The 20,854-nt window shown below is 35.2% G+C and overlaps 1 protein-coding gene across 2 annotated transcripts in view; it reads right to left on the minus strand.

Annotated features, from left to right (window-relative positions):
* LOC140445559 (uncharacterized) overlaps positions 1-20,854 on the minus strand; it is a 437,094-nt gene that overhangs the window by 147,545 nt on the left and 268,695 nt on the right. For both annotated transcript variants that reach the window (XM_072537679.1, XM_072537680.1), the window contains exon 5: positions 8,255-8,534. In XM_072537679.1, coding sequence (XP_072393780.1) covers positions 8,255-8,534 — 280 coding nt within the window. The remainder of the gene's footprint in view (positions 1-8,254; positions 8,535-20,854) is intronic.

Consider the following 20,854-nt stretch of genomic DNA (forward strand, 5'->3'; position numbering starts at 1 on the left):
ATCTAAATGAATACTTAATAATAATAAATATGAGTTATAAATAATAGTTAATATGAGTAAAAATATAACATCAACTATTTTGCCATAACAAGATCCCATTTCCTATCTCCCTAATTCAAAAAAGGTCTCGACTTCATTGTTTATAAGACCAGTTGATAAATCTAAACTGATTCAAACAATCTATAGTATTTTTTTTTCTGAAAAATGGCTTTGGCAGAGCCAATTAGCCAGACTTATTTGTGTTTATTGTTAAAATCGACTGAATTTTTAATTATTATTGATTGTAGATTCATAGTCAAATGTTAGTACTACATATACCTAATATTTTTATGGATACATAAATTTTGTTTTGATATATTTTTATTTTCTTTTTTTTCTTTTATTATTTTCTTGTTTTTTTTTTGTTTTCTTTTTTTTTGTTTTGTTGCTTTTTGTTTTTTGCTTTTTTTGTTCTTTTTTTTAATTTATTTTTTTGTTTTTTGTTATTTTTATATTTTCTTATTTCTTTTATGTTTTTTTTACTTTGTGGTATACTTTTTTTTTGTTTTTTTTCAAATCATATTAACAGATTATGCCTATATACAATTTACAACTTATATTTACATATTTTAACATGTTTGTAAATGCAATGAAGAATTTCCATATTATTTGAAAATATTAAAAGATTAAGGTTTGTTGGAAAACAACACTTAGAATTTATTAATTCCTTATAAAGTTCGTTTATATTAATAATTTGTAAATCACATTCTAATATAATATGTGTTAGATCGCCTATTTTACCACAAGTACAATTGTGAGTATTTGATAAGCCGATTCCATGCATGTAAGATGGGGTAAGAGCATGATTTGCTCTCAGCCGATTAATGGTCTTTATAAAATGTCGATTAGATTCTGTGTAGAACCATCTTATTAAGGGTATCCTAGTGTTGCAATGATAAAAGTTTAAGCCAGTCTTCCATTCTCTGTAAAGTAAATGCCAATTATTTTTAAGTTTTTGTCTACTAACGGTGTCAATATCTGTCGCTGGAATTACATTTCTGTTTACTTTTTCTCCAAGCATATATGCTGATTTAGCCAAATTGTCAACGATCCTATTGCCTTTTATTCCCGAATGGCCCTTGATCCATGTAATTATTACATTTAACCCTAATTGTATAGTTTCATAAAGAATTTTAAGAATTTTCAGTTCAATGTGGTTTATGTGTTTGACTGTTTGAATGTTGTTAAATCTGTCGACCACGCTTTTCTTCTTCTCATTGCGCCGTCTCCTTTCGAAGGTTGGCGATCCAAATGGCAATTGTAGTTCTGGAAACTGCTGCGCGAAAGATCTCTGCGGATGAGCGGTCGAACCATCTCCTCAGGTCTTTCAGCCACGAGTTCTGGCGTCTTCCTACTGATCTTTTGCCCTGTACTTTTCCTTCCAGTATAACTTGAAGTAATTCATATCTTTCGCCTCTCAGCACATGACCCAAGTATTGCATTTTCCTCTCTTTGATTATTCTTAGTAATTCTTTTTGTTTACACATGCGACGAAGTACCTCAACATTAGTAACTCTTTGTACCCATGGAATCCTCAACATTCGTCTGTATATATACATCTCAAAGGCATCTATTCTTTTTTCTACTTCGGAGTCCATTGTCCAACTTTCACAGCCATACAGTAAGACAGAAAAAACGTAACATCTGATCATTCGGATTCTAAGCTGTAGACTAAGGTCTGATCTTGTAAAAAATGTTTTAATGCTCATGAATGTTTTCCTTGCTTGTTCGATTCTTGACAGGATTTCTTTTTTTGGATTACCACGCTTTTACTGTCAGTAAATATAACATAGTTGCTAGTAGGATTCAGTACTACATACTGAAGAGCAAACATTATTGCCATCATTTCTGCTGTGTATATTGAGCATTCACTGGGTAAGCTATACTGGTGATGGTAATTTTTATTTTCGTGGAACATTGCACAGCCGGTTACATTTGCATCTTTTGACCGATCAGTAAAAATGTACTGATAATTTGTCCATTTTTCTTTAATAATTATATTAAACATATTTGGGAGTAAATGTGAGTTTAAGTAACATATCCTAACCTTTCTAGAAAATAGTGTTTTTGCCATTTCACCGTAATAGGGTGGAATTTGGCTTTTATAGAGAATATCGTTATATTTTACCATACTTAGATAGCTTTCTACCAAAGGTATAGACTTTTTAGTTCTCCAGTACCTATGGGTGAGGTCTAAAACTGATAGCTCATTAAGATCTTGAAGGTATTTACAATTTTTGGACATAATTCGGACTGTGAATTTGTCGCTAAGGAATTGGCGGCGTAAATGCAATGGAGGTTCCACCGCTTCATTTTCCATTATTTATTCTTCTTCTTCTATTTATTTTTCATTCTTCATTTATTTTTTTCAATTTCAAGTTTGTTTAGATGTGTATTGGCCGTTGATCCAAATAAATGACAGTTATAATCGAAAATCGGCCTGATCATGTTACGGTAAAACATCAAAGCAATATTTGGGTCTGCTCCCCAATTTGTTTTACAGAAAGCTCTTAAAATGTTTATTGAGTTTTCTGATTTTTTAACAATTTGATAAATGTGATCTTTTCATAACAATTTCCTGTCTAGATAGGTACCAAGATACTTAATACAGTTTTTTATAGGGAAATTAAACTTTTCCACATTAAGATTGCCTTGTGGAACTCTATGTCTTTGTGAAAAGTAATACACCTCAATTTTTGTGTCAGAAATTGATAAACCTATTTCTTCGTAGTACTGATTTACGATTTCTAATGTGACTTTCAAATTATCCTCACAGGTACTTAACAATTTTCCTGCTGTGTATAAAACAACATTATCAGAATATTGAAGAATTTTTGTATGGTTCGGTATACTAACTTCAAGATCTATGTTGTACAGGATGTATAAAATCGGGCTTAAAATACTTCCCTGTGGCAATCCAATATTAGTGAGTCGGGGGTATGAAAATTCCTCATTATTAATTTTTAAAAAAGTTAGTCTGTTAGAATATAAAGATTTTAAAAAGAGAGCAAATGATCTAGGGATTCCAATATACAACATTTTTTGGTAAAGAATGTCTAAATTGACATTATCAAAAGCAGCAAAAATGTCAAGGAACGCAGCTGCTGTAGACTTATTTGATGTAAAATTAAACAGAATTGAAGTAACTAGAGTTGTAGTTGCGTCTTGAGTGGACCTAGTCTTGCGAAAACCATATTGGGAACTTGGAAGTATACCATTGTGTTCTAGCCAATGTTCAAATTTATTTTTAATTATTCTTTCAAATGTTTTTAAAACACATGAAGATAAGGAGATAGGTCGGTAAGAACTTGGATCACGTTCTGGTCTGCCAGGTTTTTTAATCGGAATTACCAGCTACTCTTTCCAACTATTTGGTACTGGTGTCTTATTTTTCCAAATATTGTTGAAAATGTTTACTAGTGAAATTTTATATTCTATAGGTAAGTTGTATAACAGCGAATATGACACATTGTCAATACCTGGAGAAGTATTATTTCTTTGTTCAAGGGCTCGATGCAATTCCCATAAATGAAAATTTTCGTCAAAATTGTGGTTTTGTCGGGGTACTGTTTGGATATGTTCTTGTACAGTGTTGTCATTTGGAACCCATGCCGGGGCAATTTTTCTATGGAATTCCTGCAACCATGTATCTTCGGCATAAATAGGTACTTTGTTGGCTTGTTTGCGGTTTTTAAAACAATTAACTTTTTGCCAGACATCTTTTATTGGTGTTCTTGAGTTAAGGCTTTCGCAAAAATCAATCCAATTCTTCTTTTTCTTCTGTTTGAAGATTTTCTTTGCAATAGCATCTAGTCGTTTATACTCCATTAGGTTTTGGAGCGTTGGATTCTGTTTATAATTTATAAACGCATGTTTTCTATTTTCAGCTGCTAACTGACAATGATTGTTCCACCATGGTTTCGGAATATGACCTTTGTTTTTTTCTTTAATGGAAGAATGATTTGGGATAGCGACATTGGCTGCTTGGTTTATATTTGTCAACAATTCTTCGTAGAATAATGGTATTTTCATTGTTTTCAAAGTACTGGTATAGATTATCCAATTGGCTCTGCTAAGGTTCCATATTCTATGTTTTCTACTGGATGTGGCTTCTGCTGCGGAGAAACTTTGTGATGAAAAAATAATTGGCACATGATTAGATCCATAAGGTTCTTGTAGAGTATTCCAACGAAAATGAGAGGCAATATCTCGGGAACAAATGGTTAAGTCTACAGCAGAAGGTTTATTGGAAACAGCAAGAGTGGGGGATCCGTCGTTTAAATATTCTAAATTACAGTATTCTATAGCATCAAGAAGATCTTTACCTAATCTATCATCAACTTCGCAGCCCCATGCCAAATTGTGTGCGTTAAAATCGCCTCCAATTATAAATGGTTTTGGTATATTTTCTAAAAAATTGATCCATTGTTGAATTAAAACTTTGTTCCTGGGTTCATTATATACAATCTATAGTAACAAAAGAAAATCTTCCTGTAGTACCACTAGTGATGGACTATCCACAAAATTTTCTCAAATTTCCCAAAAAATGTGCTGGAAGCCCTGGTTTTCCTAATTAATAATTCCTTTGAAAAATGTATATTTCCAGAGTGCCTAAAAGAGCCTCCAACAGTCCGACTTATGTCCTTTCCTGTTGAAAACAACATTTTATCACAAAACCAGTTAGGCTTTTTATCTAATAAATGTACCAGCAATGCAATGTTTTCTGTACTACATGAGGTTTACCAAGTACTAAACAGTAATTTTTACAAATAAATTTGTTTTTTTACTATGCTAAAGCTTTTGATTGTGTAAATCACGACATAAAAACTAAATTTCTAAGCAAATCGAGGTATTTCTTTGAATTGGTTCCAGTCTTATTTGAGGAATAGGAAAAAACTGGTTAGACCCAATGATAGGTACTGACTCTGGTCATAAAAGCATTGTATGTGGAGTACCACAAGGGTCAATCTTGGGTCCTCAATTTTTCAGGGACATCAATAATTTAAAAATCGATGGAAAAATTTTTCTTTCTGTTTTTTTGTTGTTTTCTACCAATATCACCCGGAAAAACTCTAATATTAATACTCTTCATACAACTATGTATAAGTTCTAATCTACTTACTACTACTACTACTACAATAAACTTGGTCCGACTCTAATTTATTCTACCTTAACGTTTATAATAAAGTAGCATTGTCCTATAAATGAGCTCTTCAACAGCAACCTTAAATGGTCCCTCCCCAAAAAACTAACCTCAGCCTGCTGAGCTATATGTAATACGATCTGTTTCGAAGAAAATCAATTTAGCATCTTCCAAAATAACATCTTTTTCTTTGTTACAGTCTCATCTTCGATATGGTCCTCTTTTTTGGAAATAACATCAGCTGCCCAATCTGATGTTTTTTTTAATTTACAAAAAAAAGCAATACGGTATCTGTTTGGCCTTAGAAGAATAACAAATTGCAGAAGCTACTTCAAAAATCACGCTTCCTTCTTTACATATTTTCAAAACTGTTTGCTTAATTTGTAAACACCTATATGCTTTTCCAGCAAGATCTAATCATGATTACTCTACCAGAAATTCAAGCTTTGATGTTTATTTGCCCATCCTGTATACTGAATTAGTAAAGACATCTATATTATCTTCGACAAAAAAACTATGCAACCTTCTCTCCCTTTACAACATAAATCTGCAAGTCGTAAAATTCGTTATTCCAAAAATTCGGTAAATACGGCCTCAAAAATAATGAAACTGGTAGGCATACTGATATAACAAAAGAATATTGAAGCGCTATTTTAGGGAAAGAAGAAAATCCCAAAATCACTTAAAATATTGGCTGAAATACATACCAATGTTACCAATGTGTGAGAAACATTTTGCACAAGGAAAGATTGTATCCTTTTTATTATAGATAGTTCAAATCGTAGATACCGCTGATTTACTCCTCTTTTTCATTTGTCTAATTGTTTGTAAATTAAAGAAATATAAAAACTAATGCTTTCTCAAATTCTATTCTGCTGCAAAGTTCATTTTATAAAATATATTATTTTTAATACCAATAATGCACATTATTATTCATATGTTGTTAAAAATTCTTATGTTATAAAAGAAATTAAACATCAGGATGGTTCAGATATCAATCCCTGTATAGATGTTCTTTGTAAAAATCAGTTCAGAATATAAAATTAGATAATTATTATTTCAACTTTTTATAAAACAAGCTACTATATTTATTTGTATGATGAATAAAATAATTGAAATATTTGCTAAAATTTGTAGTTTGCACGTGATGGCTATCCACTCTACTGTAGAACAATTGTTCAAAATTTTTGGATAATTCTAATTTTAGCTAATTTAGAACCATGAATCAAAAGAGATCCCGTTGCCGCCAAGATCACAAATCTAAATATTTTCGTAATCCTTAAAATTCTTTTCCGTGAGGAATTTTTAAAAATAAATGGTTCATTCACAGTCTATGTAAGAATGAGATCAGCTTTGGAAACGAACTAATGATGCTTTAAAATATATTTCTGTGAGATTTATGTTACAGTTACTATGTATACTACACATTTTATTGTAATATTCATTGTATAAAGAGGGATACGAAAAAATCAAAGAGCTTGCCACAAGGTACAAGAATAATCAACCGTCCATATTGGTGGACAGACAACATAGAGAGGATAAGAAGAGGATACATTGAACTGAGAAGAAAAGTCACTAGAGACAAAGAAAAGAACCAACTGGTGGAGAAAGAGACAGAGTGGTTAAAAACTTTAAAGAAAGAATGAAGAAGGAAGAGGAAAACCTCTTTCCCAAACTCGGGAAAGAACTTAAAGAACCGGGAGCTTTTAGATCGATCTGCAAATTAAATATAATCAGCAAGGTCTTTGAATTACTAATAAATAAGAGACTAGAAAAATAAGTCATAGATAAAGTGGGCTTGTTTGAACTCCAGTATGGGTTTAGGAAAACCAAATTTACAATAGACGCACTCAGTAGGATCACGGAACTAACTGCTACATGTCACGCCAGGTACGATTCACCTGGTATGGTCTTTAGAAGATTTCCATTCTCTTAAAAAATATATTCGTTGTATTGGAGATCTAAAATTTAATGAAATAAAAAGTTATTGTTGGTATCAGTTATTACACAAAAATTTTGACATTTTAACACTTATTCTATAAAGTCTATGTTTTGGCAACATTTAGGTATTACAGCAATACTGTCAAACGCGTTTTCCAAGTCGGTGGATGTCGATTTAGTTTTGGCATTTCCACCTTCTGTTATCATCTTGATGTAACATACATTTTGTTGTATTCATTGTTTGGACATTCTAAAATTTAGTGGAATAACGTTTATTTTGTTACTCGATTTTAGTATTTGTACCTACTAGTTATTAATGGGCATAACGTTTTTACACAACAGTTTCTGTAGTATGCAATTGTTAGTTTCTGTATTTTTATTTATATTTCACAATTAGACATGTATTTGTTTAGTAGTCGAACGAAGCGTATGCATTGATAGACGCAATGTGCAAATTGATATTTAAAAAAAGCTGTGTTTAATTAAGGTTTGAGGATAACTTTTTTAATCTAGGTTTTTTAATCTGACATTTTCAAAAACAAAATATTATAAATCAAAATGCCAATACTCGTACTAGACCAACATCTTATGAAATTAAGCTAAATTAAGGAAAACGTATTTACGTTGCAATAAATATATAAGTAGATACTTTTAGATATAAACTTTATTTGATATAAACCAATATTAGTAAGACGCCAGATATAGGGTTGTATTTCTTTCTTTCTTTCTTTCTTTAAGATTTTCTTTTTATAAGACCTATCAAATCACCTTAAAATTAAACTCAGAATTTGTAATTTTCATTTATAAAGAAAATTTCTGGACACAGATTGGAAAATCTAAAATGATTTCCTGAGTTTTACTAGTTTTGTATTAATTTTTACAATGTTTTTTAAATACCTTTTAAATTAACTTAATTTTAGTTTTACTAATTAACTTATATTTTTTATAAATCTTAAATTTTAATTGTTAGTTTGATTAAATTTGTTAATTGTTCCCGTTGTGAAAAACTATTATTAAAATATTTTGTTAAAAACCTACAACAGGGCCCGTAATTTCATTTGTCTTAAATAGTTTTGCAAATCTAAATCTAACTAAACATATCTAGTTCTTATCTAAAACATCTCCACTAACCTGCTGTACTAGATCTGATATATCAGATCCAGAGAAACCTTCTGTTTTGGGAATCAGATGTGCCCACATATTAAATGACTTTTCAAGCGGAGTATCACTTGTAAACATTCTAAATAAATCTCGCCTTTCTAAATGATCTGGCAAGGGAATGTACATACGTTTTCGAAATCTTCTTAAAAACGCAGGATCGATGTCCCAAGGACAATTGGTAGCTGATATTAAGAACACATTGGAATTTGATTCTATTTTACCCATTTGACATAGTAGTTCCGTTTTAATCCTGTAAAAAAATAAATATAGGAAAATTGCGATTAATGTGGTCGAATTGATGTTGGTAATATTATATGTTTTAACACTAAATCATAGCAATAATATTTTTTTTTGCTTTTCGTGCCTCGAGAGCGTAGTTCACTGACACAGGTACAATTTTATTACATTACATTATAAGAATAAACAGTAACATTACAATAGACAAAGAAATACATTAAAAATATTTGTACAATTAATAATTATCAATTTATAAACTACATTTCTCCTAAATTTCATGGTAAAGCCTGGTTTTATAGAGGTAATTAATGGGGTTTTAGAATTGATCTGGTTGAGTTTTGACTTAAAAGATTATTTTGTATGTTGTTGTTGAAATAGGGACAGTCTACGAGAATATGTTTAACAGATAGAATGTTACCAAAGAGTGTATTATGTACGTGGATCTTGGGAGTCATCAAATGTTTATGAGTTAGTCTTGTATGGCCTCTTCTTTGTTTTTTCGTAACATGGAAGGAAACTCAAGCTTTTTAATGGTGGGATGGATATCACGAAGCTTGAAAGGGATTTTCTTCCAGTGATCTTGCCAAGACATCTGGATCACATTTTTAAAATACGACTGTAAATCTGTATGTTGTTGTATGTTTTTAGTCTCAATATTAGAAGACGCGGCTTGTTTTACAAAGAGGTCGACTAGTTCGTTACCAAAGATTCCTACATGAGACGGAATCCAGATCATGGTTATAGATACTCCAAATGAGATTAAACTATCGAAAGATTTGTGAATAGATTGAACCAAAGGATGTACCGTGTTTGTATACTTTTGAGAGAATACATAGACGCTAAATTAACATTAAAGAAATTAAAGAAACTTTTATAAATAAAAGAAAGAGGCAGAGGCAAAGGAAAATAACGAAAAGGATATATGAGGACGTACACAAATTATGGAGACAAGAGAAAATGCCAAAAGAGTAGAATAAAAGTATCATGTACCCAATCTATAAAAAGGGTGATAAGCTCCTCTGTCAAAACTATACGGGAATCTCCTTGCTGTGTTGTTGATATAAAATATTCACCAGTACACTTGACCATAGACTACAATACCAGTCCGATAAAATCATCGGAGAATACCAGGCAGGAAAGATCAACCATCAAATAATTATTTACAGTTAAACAGATCTTAAGCAAAGCCTGGAAATATAACATATATGTCTATAATATTTTCTTCGACCTTAAACAGACATATGACTCAATAAACAGGCCACACTTATACAAAATATTAAGTTAATTTAATTTAACATACCCTATAAATTAGATAGGCTCATCTGAATGATGATGTCGAACACAGTGGCTTAGGTACAGATACAACATGAGATGACAGACCCATATCAAATAACACAAGGATTAAAATAGGGTGATGAGCTGGCACCAACATTGTCTAATTTAGCAGTGAAAGACGTAGTAAGAAAAACATCAGAAGGTAGAAACAACACTCTCTCTCCAATGGCGCTGCAACCCAAATCGAGCCTTGGCCTCCTCCAAACTATACCTCCAACCTTGCCGGTTCTGCGTCGATCTTCTTCGGGTTCTCAAGTCTAGCAAATTTTGCGCGTCCGCTGCCACTTCATCCTCCCACCTTTTTCGCCGCCTTCCTTTTGGTCTTGCGCCCTGTATTTTACTATCTAGGGCTCTTTTTGGCAATCTTTCAGTCCCCATTCTCACTACATGACCAGCCCATTGAAATCTCTGAAGTTTAATGAATTTTGAGATCGGTGCCTCTTTGAACAGTTGGTAAAGTTCGTGGTTGTACCTGAATTTCCATACTCCGTTTTTGTTAATAGGCCCAAATATCTTTCTTGAGACTTTTATTTCAAAGACTTCCAGCTTTCGTTTTGTGTCTTCTGTCATCACCTATGTCTCGTATCCATAACATACTAGTGGTCTGATAATTGTTTGGTAGACCCTGATTTTCGATCTCCAGTAAAGGAGGTACTGAGACGAATACTACTCCTTATAAATGAGAACAACAAGTGGCAAATTAGATACAATTATGAAATATATAAGATGGAAGAGAACAGGCTTCCAAAAAAATTCAGGAGAAGAGACCTATTGGAAGATCGAGAAAGCGATGGGAGGATAATGTGGATGAGGATGCCATAAATCTCCTTGGCAGTCGATTGTGGACCGTAACGGATGGAGAGGTTTGATGAGGGAGGCCAGGTCTCGAATTGGACTGTAGATTCGGTACACAGTGCTTCTTTTTTATATCCTGGTGATATTGACTTTGTAGCTTGGAAAATAGAGAATAATTCAGCAGTATGTATGTAGCAGAAGAGCGGGAGATTGCAAGATATGATTACATCTGTATTTGAAGTTACAGCACATCCAACAGATATACGGCACTTAGAAGCTTCTGTGTATACAATTTGATCAAATCCGTTATTAGCAATTAATGCTTTAAAGGTATATGTTAAGACTTGTGGATTTATCTAATGCTTATCATATTTAATTAATGAGATATTAAAATCTGCTATTAATTTATTCTAGGAGGTTTAGTTGATATTACAGAATATTGAAGTTGTGTCTGGAAGATCGATATTATTCAGATGTGTGAGAGATACAGAGAGAAAGCAGAGTTTAAAAGGTCGTTACTTAGTAATTTCAAGACTGGATTTTCGGTATTAGCTGAGATTTGAGACAAATATTTCAAAAAAAGTTGCCTGCGACGCAGACAGAGGGATAGTTCATTAGCTCCTATATAAACTCTCTGCGGGACTCGACCTGAAGGCTCCAAGGCAAATTCGAAGTGCAGTGTTGTATACATAATTAAGAAGATTTTAGACCTAATAAAACATCTTTAAATTTAAAGCAGTAAGTCTTCGTCTGCATCCCAATGATGATTAGACAGAGTTTTTAATAATGTTAAGGTTTCTCATACACATAGTTTGAGATCTTTTAAATGGTATTTCCAAGTAATTTTACTGTGGAATGTGAGTCTGAAAATCTGTATGCTCTTTACTACAGGTAGACAAGTACCATTTATGGTAATTTTGGGATTTATAGTACTGGCTTTCCTGCGAAAACTTCCTGCGAATAAATTTTGTCTTTTCAACAGATACGTTAAATCCACTTACTGAAGTCCATTCAAGCAATTCGTCAGTAGCATTCTGAAGAAGTTTGCAAGTGACAATAGTGTTTTTGCCTCGGTAGAAAATTATTAAATCATCTGTGTCGAGTACAAACTTGACTGGAAGCTCAATTTTTTTTAGGACTATCGTTTAAAGCAAGTATAAAGAAAGGACTCAATACCGACCCTTGGGAACGCCATTAGTTTGTTTGAAAAGTCCTAGAGATTTTGCCATTTTCTTTTACGGTTAAAGGTTCTATTTGTTAAAAATTGAATAATAAATGAAGATATATTTCCAAGTATACTGTACTCCTCGAGTTTAGATATAATAAGAGGCCTATACAGGGTATCAAAAGCTTTTTCGATATCAAACGAAACAGCTATTACGTCTTGCTTTCACTGGAAGGCTTTAATATTTCATGTTTGTAAGACTGCTAGATTGTCGGATGTCGGACTGCTAGATCAACCTGGTATAAGGATTTTGCAGGTGAACGTAGGCAGGGTGCGCCGAGCGCACGACCTCATCTACGCAAAAGCCTGCAAGCTAAATATATATCTGCTCATCGTACCCGAACCTAACAAAAAGATAACGACAGGCGGTGGGTGGATACAAGACGAGGGGAAAAATGTAGCGGTGCTCATTAAAAATAGGGATGTCGGAGTGCAGAGCATTGTCAGAGGAGGAAATCATTTACTCATTAGGTTGAGGGATTTCAGCCTCCTGGCATGCTATGTATCTCCAAACACCCCTATGATGAGATACGAAACAATCGTTAATGAAATAATGGGTGCCGCTATAAACGAAAAAAAAAAAAAAATACTGATCGCCGGGGACATAAATGCGAAGTCCAGACAATGGGGTTCCCCCATAAACGACAAAAAGGGGGAACTCTGGAATCAATGGATAGCCCAGGCTGGCCTCCAAGTGCTGAACAACAATAAGCCAACCTTCGTACGGGGGGCCAGCCAATCACACATTGACACCACATTCGCGAGCAAAGGGCTATCCAGCAAGGTGTACGGGTGGGATGTACTCGACGATCAGCTCTTCACCTACCACCGATATATACAATTTGAGGTAAAGGTTAAAGGGGGGATAAAGCGGTCGATAGGTACAGCAAAATCATATTTCAACAAAAACAAGTACGTATCGGAGGTCAGAAAAATAAATGAAGATGAGATTTCTGACCTCGGCCAACTTCGAACAGCTCTAAAAAATGCGGCAAAATTGGCTACCGAGAAGAAGAAACATGGAAAAAAATCCCCCTATTGGTGGACAGATGAGATAGAAGATCTACGGGAGAGATGCCTCAGAGCTCGAAGGAATTATACGAGAAGCCAGGGCAACCTCGAGCTTAAAGATACATACAAGGATTTGAAGAAAAGATTAAATAATACAATAAAAAAAGAGAAAAAAGAAAAGTGGCAGACCCTGATAAAAGCACTCGACGAGGATATATGGGGTGATGCATACAAAATCACAATGAAGACCTTAAAGATAATGGCCCCATATAGACTCGACGAAGACCAGCGGGTGAGATCAGCTGAACTCCTCTTTCCCACCAAGGACATGCCAGATTTCACCAAGGTTCTCCCAACCATGATAGAAGAGTTCACAGAAGAAGAGGTGAAAACCGCTGGTCAGGATACGAAGACAGGGAAAGCTCCCGGCCCTGATGGGCTGCCACTAGAGGCAATAAAGATAATAGCAACTGAGAAACCAGGTTTGATCAGAAGAATATTTAATGATCTACTGCAGAAACAAGAGTTTCCCAAGGACTTGAAGGAGGCGAACTTGGTTCTACTCCTAACGCCCGGGAAACTCCCTAATTCACCGACCTCTTATCGGCCAATATGCCTTCTGGACTGCCTTGGTAAGTTCTACGAAAGACTTATCAAGAAGAGGCTGGAAGGCATGTTGGAAGATGAGAGAGTCTTATCCAACCAACAGTACGGATTTAGGAAAGGCAGATCGACAATCGACGCCGCGACCTGGATAAGGAACGCGGCCAAATCAAGCAAGAAAAGATGGGTGGTTCTTGTTCTGTTGGACATAAAAAATGCTTTTAATTCAGCAAACTGGGGCCTCATAGTAGACCGAGTAGTCGAAAGCGGGGCTCCGGAATATATGTCCAATATAATAAAGGACTACCTTTTGGAACGATCCGTATGCATATCCAAGAAGAAAAAGAAACAAATGACCGCGGGAATACCCAAGGGGTCAGTCCTGGGACCCTTACTCTGGAACATGTTATACAATGGGGTACTAGAAATTCACAAGCAGAGACAAGGAGTCAAAGCGATAGCATACGCAGACGATCTAGCCCTATTGGTTGAGGATGATAAGAATTGGGGCATAACAGAAAAGGTAAATAAAGCAATAAACACGACCGCGGCGTGGATCGAGAAGAACGACTTAAAATTAGCAGTAGACAAAACAGAGATAATAACTCTGAGAGGACCAAGGAAAAGGGATGACTTGGTTTTCAAATATCAAGGCTCCGAAATAAGACCCCAAAGGACAGCCAAGTATCTCGGTATTACTTTCGACGACCGACTTACCTTTGGGCAGCACATACAAGAAGCATGTCGAAAGGCGGAAGGGAGGACCTCAGCATTGAACAAATTATTGCCAAACATAGGGGGGCCCGGATCTCAGAAGAGATCAGTTATGTTACAATCAATAATATTGATCATCTTATACGGGGCCCCCGTGTGGCACGAGGTCCTCCAGATGAAGAAATATAAGGACATGCTCTCTAGGGCTCAAAGGAAACCTCTGATCAGGATGTGCAGCGCGTACAGAACTGTATCTACCATTTCCTTACAGGTAGTGGCTGGTTCTGTACCCGTGCACATCCTGGCCAGGGAAAGAGCTCGAATGTATCAAAGGGGCAACGGGGCGGTTGGTTCAGGGCCACAAGAAAGAGCCAGAAGCTTGGAGATGTGGCAGCGGGAATGGGCAGCCGAAGTCGAAAAGGCGGCCTGGACGAGATCCCTGGTCCCGGATGTAGTGAGGTGGTACGGGTGTCGGCATCGGCGCGTCAACTACTTCTTCACGCAGTTTCTGACGGGGCACGGATCGTTTCGGAAATACACCCACAGAATCGGTAGGTCCGGAGACGATCTATGTCCTGAGTGTAGAGTGGTGGACGATGCGCAGCATGTTGTTTTCGACTGCCCTGCATACCACACGGGGCAAAACGAACTGCAGCTGAGCCTGGGATCTCCACTAGGCGAGCCTCACGAGCTGATCGATAAAGCCATCGACAGCAAGCACGATTTCGAACTGATCATTGCCTTTGTTACAAAAACCATAAAGCACAAGAAAGAGAAAGAGGTGGATTGACCGCTATATTTATTTACTGTTTTAAAAATGTGTGTTATTTATTTACTTATTTTATTGCATTTTATTTATTCAAGTTACTTTCGTTTTTACTATATCTTATCTATATCAATTTTAGCTCTTGTTTTTATTTTTATTTTATCTACATTACTTTTAACTTATTTTTTTATCTATTTTTATTTATTAATTTATTTATTTTATTTGATTGTCGGGGCCGCGGGACATGGGACGGGAAAAGACTTTTTACATCCAATCCCGTCGGATGTCCCGATAACCCGAAAATTAGTGAATGAGGGTATGAATGCGGAACTAAATTGATGAAAGTACGAATGAATGGTGTTACTGTTAATTGCCAACTGGTTCTACTCGTTAGTTTCAATGTGGAAGGGGTGGCAACCAGGCTGTCTCGCCAGAATGAGGATTGAGCAGGACGGTAGCCTCACCGACCAGTCTCGCCCGAGCCTTGTGCTGGTGAGGGAGGCCGGGAGGCCGTCAAATCCATGTAATGCACGCGAAAAGTGCCAGAGGGAAGTTAAGAGTAAGGCTGACGGGCCAGATATGCTCGCTAAGAGCGGTTCCGGGCCCGTCGGTCGGAGAAAGAGGGGGTGGTTTAGTCGGTAGGCGGTCTCGTCACGCGGTGAAGCGTAAGAGATTGAATCCGACACACGTGAGTAAAGGGCTGACACCCGATCCCAGACGGTCTTTTAGAAGATTCCACCTCCAAAAAAAAAAAAAAAAGAAAAAGATTGTCGGATGTACTTCGATGCGACTTAAAACCTGATTGTGCTAAATTTATTTACTACAGGAGTCTTTTATTGATTATTTTTTCCATAAGTATACACATTGTACATTCGAGAGAAATTGGGTCTGTAGGAATTTGGATCAGTCGATGGTTTACCTTGTTTTTTAACAGGAATAATTATGAATTTTGCCACAAATTTGGAAATGATTTTTGATCCATATTAAATTGTAAATTTCAACCAGTTTAGCTAGACTAGATCTAGAAAGATTTTTAATAAAGATAACTGTTTTCTGTATCTGCAGCTGAATTTTTGCAACAGTACAATGTGTCTTATAATTCTTGTAATATTTAGGCATATTTAGAGAAATTTGATCAGATTTTTTGCTATCAGATAAACTGGGGTGTAGATTAGTAGACATGGGAAGATGCCAATTTGAAGTATGTCTATTTGTTGTTTTCTTATAAAAATTTTCACCCAAGATGTTAACAATTTGTTAACTACAAGTGACTGTGCTGTTTTGAGTGAGTATGAATGACAGAAATCCTTGAATAAGTTTTCTTTCCTCTCATTATGTAATTTTTTTCTAAATTTGACTAGAAGGAGTGTCAATATTTATGGATGAGACGTGTTTTTTCCAGAGAGCACCTTTTATTTCATCAAGGTGTTGCTTTATGTGTCGAATAAATTGGTATTTGTCCAATATTTGCTTCAAAAGCGGATATTATACAGTTATCCAAAGCAGCAATATTTTCATCTGTATCTTCTGATAACTGAAACTGATTTAGTTTTCTTTCAATATATAATCAAAAGTCATTCCAGCTGGCATTAGAAATGTTTTATTTTTTAAAGATGGCGAAATGTTTTTCTGATTTTTCAAATATTGAAAGTAGGATATGATTACTGTCATAAAGATAGTTAAGCTTACCCTGTGAGGTTAAGATATATTCTTGGATGGCACAAACTTAAATTTATTAATGAAAGTGTACCGGTAGCAATATTAAAATGAGTTTTGGAATAATTATTTCTCATATAAGTATCGGTAATATTCAATAAGTACAGTTTCGACAGTCTTTCCTAGGCCGAAGGATTTTTCAAAACCCCACAATGTAATCTGGGCACTGAAATCTCTAACAAGAAGGAAGCTTCGGATAAACTATAATTTGAAGGTATATAGATACTACAAACTGAAATTTTATTTGGACACCAAATGTTCACGGGCGATAGCTTCTAGATTTGTGCAAATAGGAAGATGTATGAAGTAAAGATCATTGGATACGAATATGGATGATCGAGCGCTAGCTTTAAAATAGTCAGTAAGAAGTGCTATTCTACAAAATCCTTTCTTTTGTGGTGAGATTTGTAATGCGTTTCTTGTAAACATACTATGTCGGCAGTAGTATCAAGGATTAACTTTTAGATGTGTTCAAAGTATTTAGTGGCTCAAAACATGTACATCTAGATAACACTGATAATGGAATATTAATTCCGAAAATGTTCTGTGATGTAGCTCGATAAGATGTTTTAATTATAATATACCTTTTATAAAGGATTTTTAAATAAATTTTTTATATGTAAACTGTTGTGCTTCAGATAATAGCTACTACCTCAATAATTTTCAAGAAAACTTATGAAATTGTGTACTTTTTCAGTTCTGGTTTGACTAGCAGCAAAATTTAAAATTTCTTTGTGTTCACACTTACGAGAATAAACTAAAAATAAATTTAAGATAATTCACAATAACGGCATAGAAACAACTGTTCTGATTTATAACGTAATGTTATACTACGAATTTTACTGGCTGAGTAAACGACCTTTCCGATAAGAGTCTTGAGAGGTAGAGATAACTAATCTAATTTTATATATAACTCTTCATATACATTCTCTTCGTTACATATTTTTGTATGTTACTAAAATTTTGATCGACTTCTGGTATGTCACAGCATGGCGGCAAGAAAAAACCACCTGATCTCAAATCGATCAACAATACTAATGAAAACGATAATATGGATATTTTTAATAATCAAAATGCGATAATAAATGATAAGTCTGATGATATCGGTCTGATGAATAATGAGAAAAAAATAAATTTTATCAAAGCGGCAACAGACATAAAAATAGTGCTGTAGGGCCATACTGAATTGTAGTAAAAGGAATCGAGAAAAAATCCAAAATAGGCAAATATAATTACTAACTAATAACAACGCTCAAGGTAGGTCTCTTTATGAGTATATTATTAGAAAAGATTTGTATATCTTAAACAGAGACACCGAACCTACCTTTATTAATGTTTGTAGCCAAACAGTCATAGATAGCACGCTAGCAACAGCTAAAATATCGAATAAAATTCAGAACTGGCAGGTATCGCAGGATATCTATGCCTGACCACTGCTAGCTAACTTATAATATTAGTCTGGAAAAAAGCTATATCAAATCTCGGGAAAACTCTACAACCGACTCTTAGATGATGCTCTGCGGAATGAAAAGGATTCAATTCCAGGAACTAATACAGAATTGGAAAGATATCCAAAACAAAATAAGATATGCTTATAAAAAATCCTGTCCAATAAGGATGGTTCAGGAAAGTCGGCAAACCAACCCTTGGTGGTGCACTGAACTAGAACACCTTAGAGAGACAGAAGAACAGCTTTTAATAGAGCAAAACGCACCAAACTCAAAGAGGATTTTTGTCAATCAATCCTCAGAGAGTTTAAGAAAGTCTGCAGACGAAGACAAAGAGCTGCTTGAAGAACCTTTTGTAAGGAAATCAAAGATTTTCCGCAGGCTTCCAGGCTACAAAAAGCGCTCTCAAAGGATACACATCGGCATATTCACAAAGGAAGATGGAAGCAATACTTCCAACCTTTGCGAAAGTGCTGAGATCCTGATAAAAACACACTTGCCCAGTTTTAGTACCTAAACAGCACCAAACTAGACGGTAGAAACAATCATACCCTCAATGAACGACTGGCATCTCGCCAGAACAATGAATAATGAGGAAAAGGTAAGATGGGCCATATTGTGCTTCACCCTTTCAAGTCACCAGGCATATATCCAGCTTTACTACAGTGGGGACTAGTTATCCTTCTGCCTCACCTTGTGGGAATATTCAGAGCCTCTTCGATTTTGAAATATATTCCTAGGAAGTGGAGATAGGTAGATGTGTCATATCAAAACCAGGTAGGATGGACTACACCCTACCAAAAACTTTCCGACCAATTAGCCTAACATCGTTTCTCTTAAAAACGGTGGAAATGCTATACGACAGGTACATAAAGGATGAAGTTCTGGTTCATAACTCACGTCACCCAAATTAGCCTACATATACTTCGGGAAGATCTACCGATTCTGCACTGCATCAAGTAGTGGAATAAATTGAAAGATAAAGAATCCAACCTAGGTAAAATTTATAGACATTGAGGGAGCGTTTGATATGACCAGATTTCCAATTGTCACTCAATAGCTTAATGTCAGGAATGTTCCCTTGGCCGTAAGGGAATGGATATTCAGTATGCTCTCTAATAGAGCAATAAGCATAAATGTAGAAGTCGTTTCTGTTAGAGGCATGGTTACGAGGGAGTGTCCACAGGAGGGGTGCTATCACCACTCCTCTGGAATATAGATCTAGATACTCTGGTTGACCAACTCAGCAGCAAAGGGTTCTACACAATAGCCTATTTAGACGATATTGCTGTCCTGCAAAGCGGTAAGTTTAAGAACACACTATGTGAGAGATTACAAGTTGCTCTCCGATAATAGAAACATGGTGCTAAGAACACTCACTATCTATAAAACCTAAGAAGATAGAGGTGGTCCTCTTTACCGGAAAAAGAAGAATCACGGGCTTAATACCCCCAAGGATTCTAAACTTGACTAAACTGACGAGGTGAAATACCTTGGTATTGGACTGACTAAACTGACGAGGTGAAATACCTTGGTATTACCCTTGACAGGAAGTTAACATGGAACTCACATCTAGATGGTAAAGCTAAAAGAACAATTCAGTAGTGTCGACGAACGGTCGGACGCACCTGGGCCCTTTCGCTCAGGGTGATCGCCTGGGTCTACACTGCTGTCATTAGGCCAATGATAACTTACGGAGTTATTGTTTGGGTACCAAAAGTGCTACAGGCAACAGCGAATAACAAACTGTTCGAATAAATCCATTCGAACATAAATAAAACTATTTATTAATATTTTTAATTTAGTATTTAACTTCACTTTTGACAAAGATGCACTCACTCTAAAAAAATGATAAAAATTTTGGTAAAACGATTGTTAAACGTCTGTCAAAATATTTGTCAATAGTTTTTAGTAGATAGTTTTTTTTGTGCGTTTTAAAAAGAAGACTCCCCGAAAAATGAGGCACCCCGCCTACCCTCAGAGTGAATTTAAGAAGCCCTAAAAAACCTCATCAAGGATTTACTCCTGAAGAAGCCCTAAAAAAACTCATCAAGGATTTACTCCTGAAGACGCCCTAAAACACCTCATCAAGGATTTACTCCTGAAGAAGCCCTAAAAAAAACCATCAAGGATTTACTCCTGAAAAAGGCCTAAAAAACCTCATCAAGGATTTACTCCTAAAGAAGCCCTAAAAAACGTCATCAAGGATTTACTCCTGAAGAAGCCCTAAAAAAAAACCTCATCAGAGATTTACTCCTGAAGAAGACCTAAAGACATTCTTATATTACAGGTAAGAGCTCTCATATTTTGTATCCAGCAATTTATGCTATACACTCTCTCTCATTTTAAGGACATTCTTCATGTTTGTCCTGTTTATTGTTTACTGTTTATTGTCTAAATACTAATTTTATCTACATAAAGTGGTCCTTCAAGCCGGATTTTGAGGCTCTTCTCTACCTGTAATCTCTTTCTTAGCACTTTGGTTCAAACCCCCACCAAAATATCTTATATTTTTCTCTACCTTTAGTATATTCATTTGTTTAGTCTCTTTAAAATCATTTTATAGTTTAGGTATTATTTTGTATATATAAATTGGCATTACATGTCAAAGATGGAGTTAACACAAAGTTTTAAAAATAGGCGCTTGGCAAAAACTAAATTGACAAAATTAAATAATTATCTCGATATAAATTTGGCTAATCTCACTATTCACTCCACTA

The sequence above is a fragment of the Diabrotica undecimpunctata genome, chromosome 7 (assembly GCF_040954645.1).
Source record: "Diabrotica undecimpunctata isolate CICGRU chromosome 7, icDiaUnde3, whole genome shotgun sequence".
NCBI lineage: Eukaryota > Metazoa > Arthropoda > Insecta > Coleoptera > Chrysomelidae > Diabrotica > Diabrotica undecimpunctata.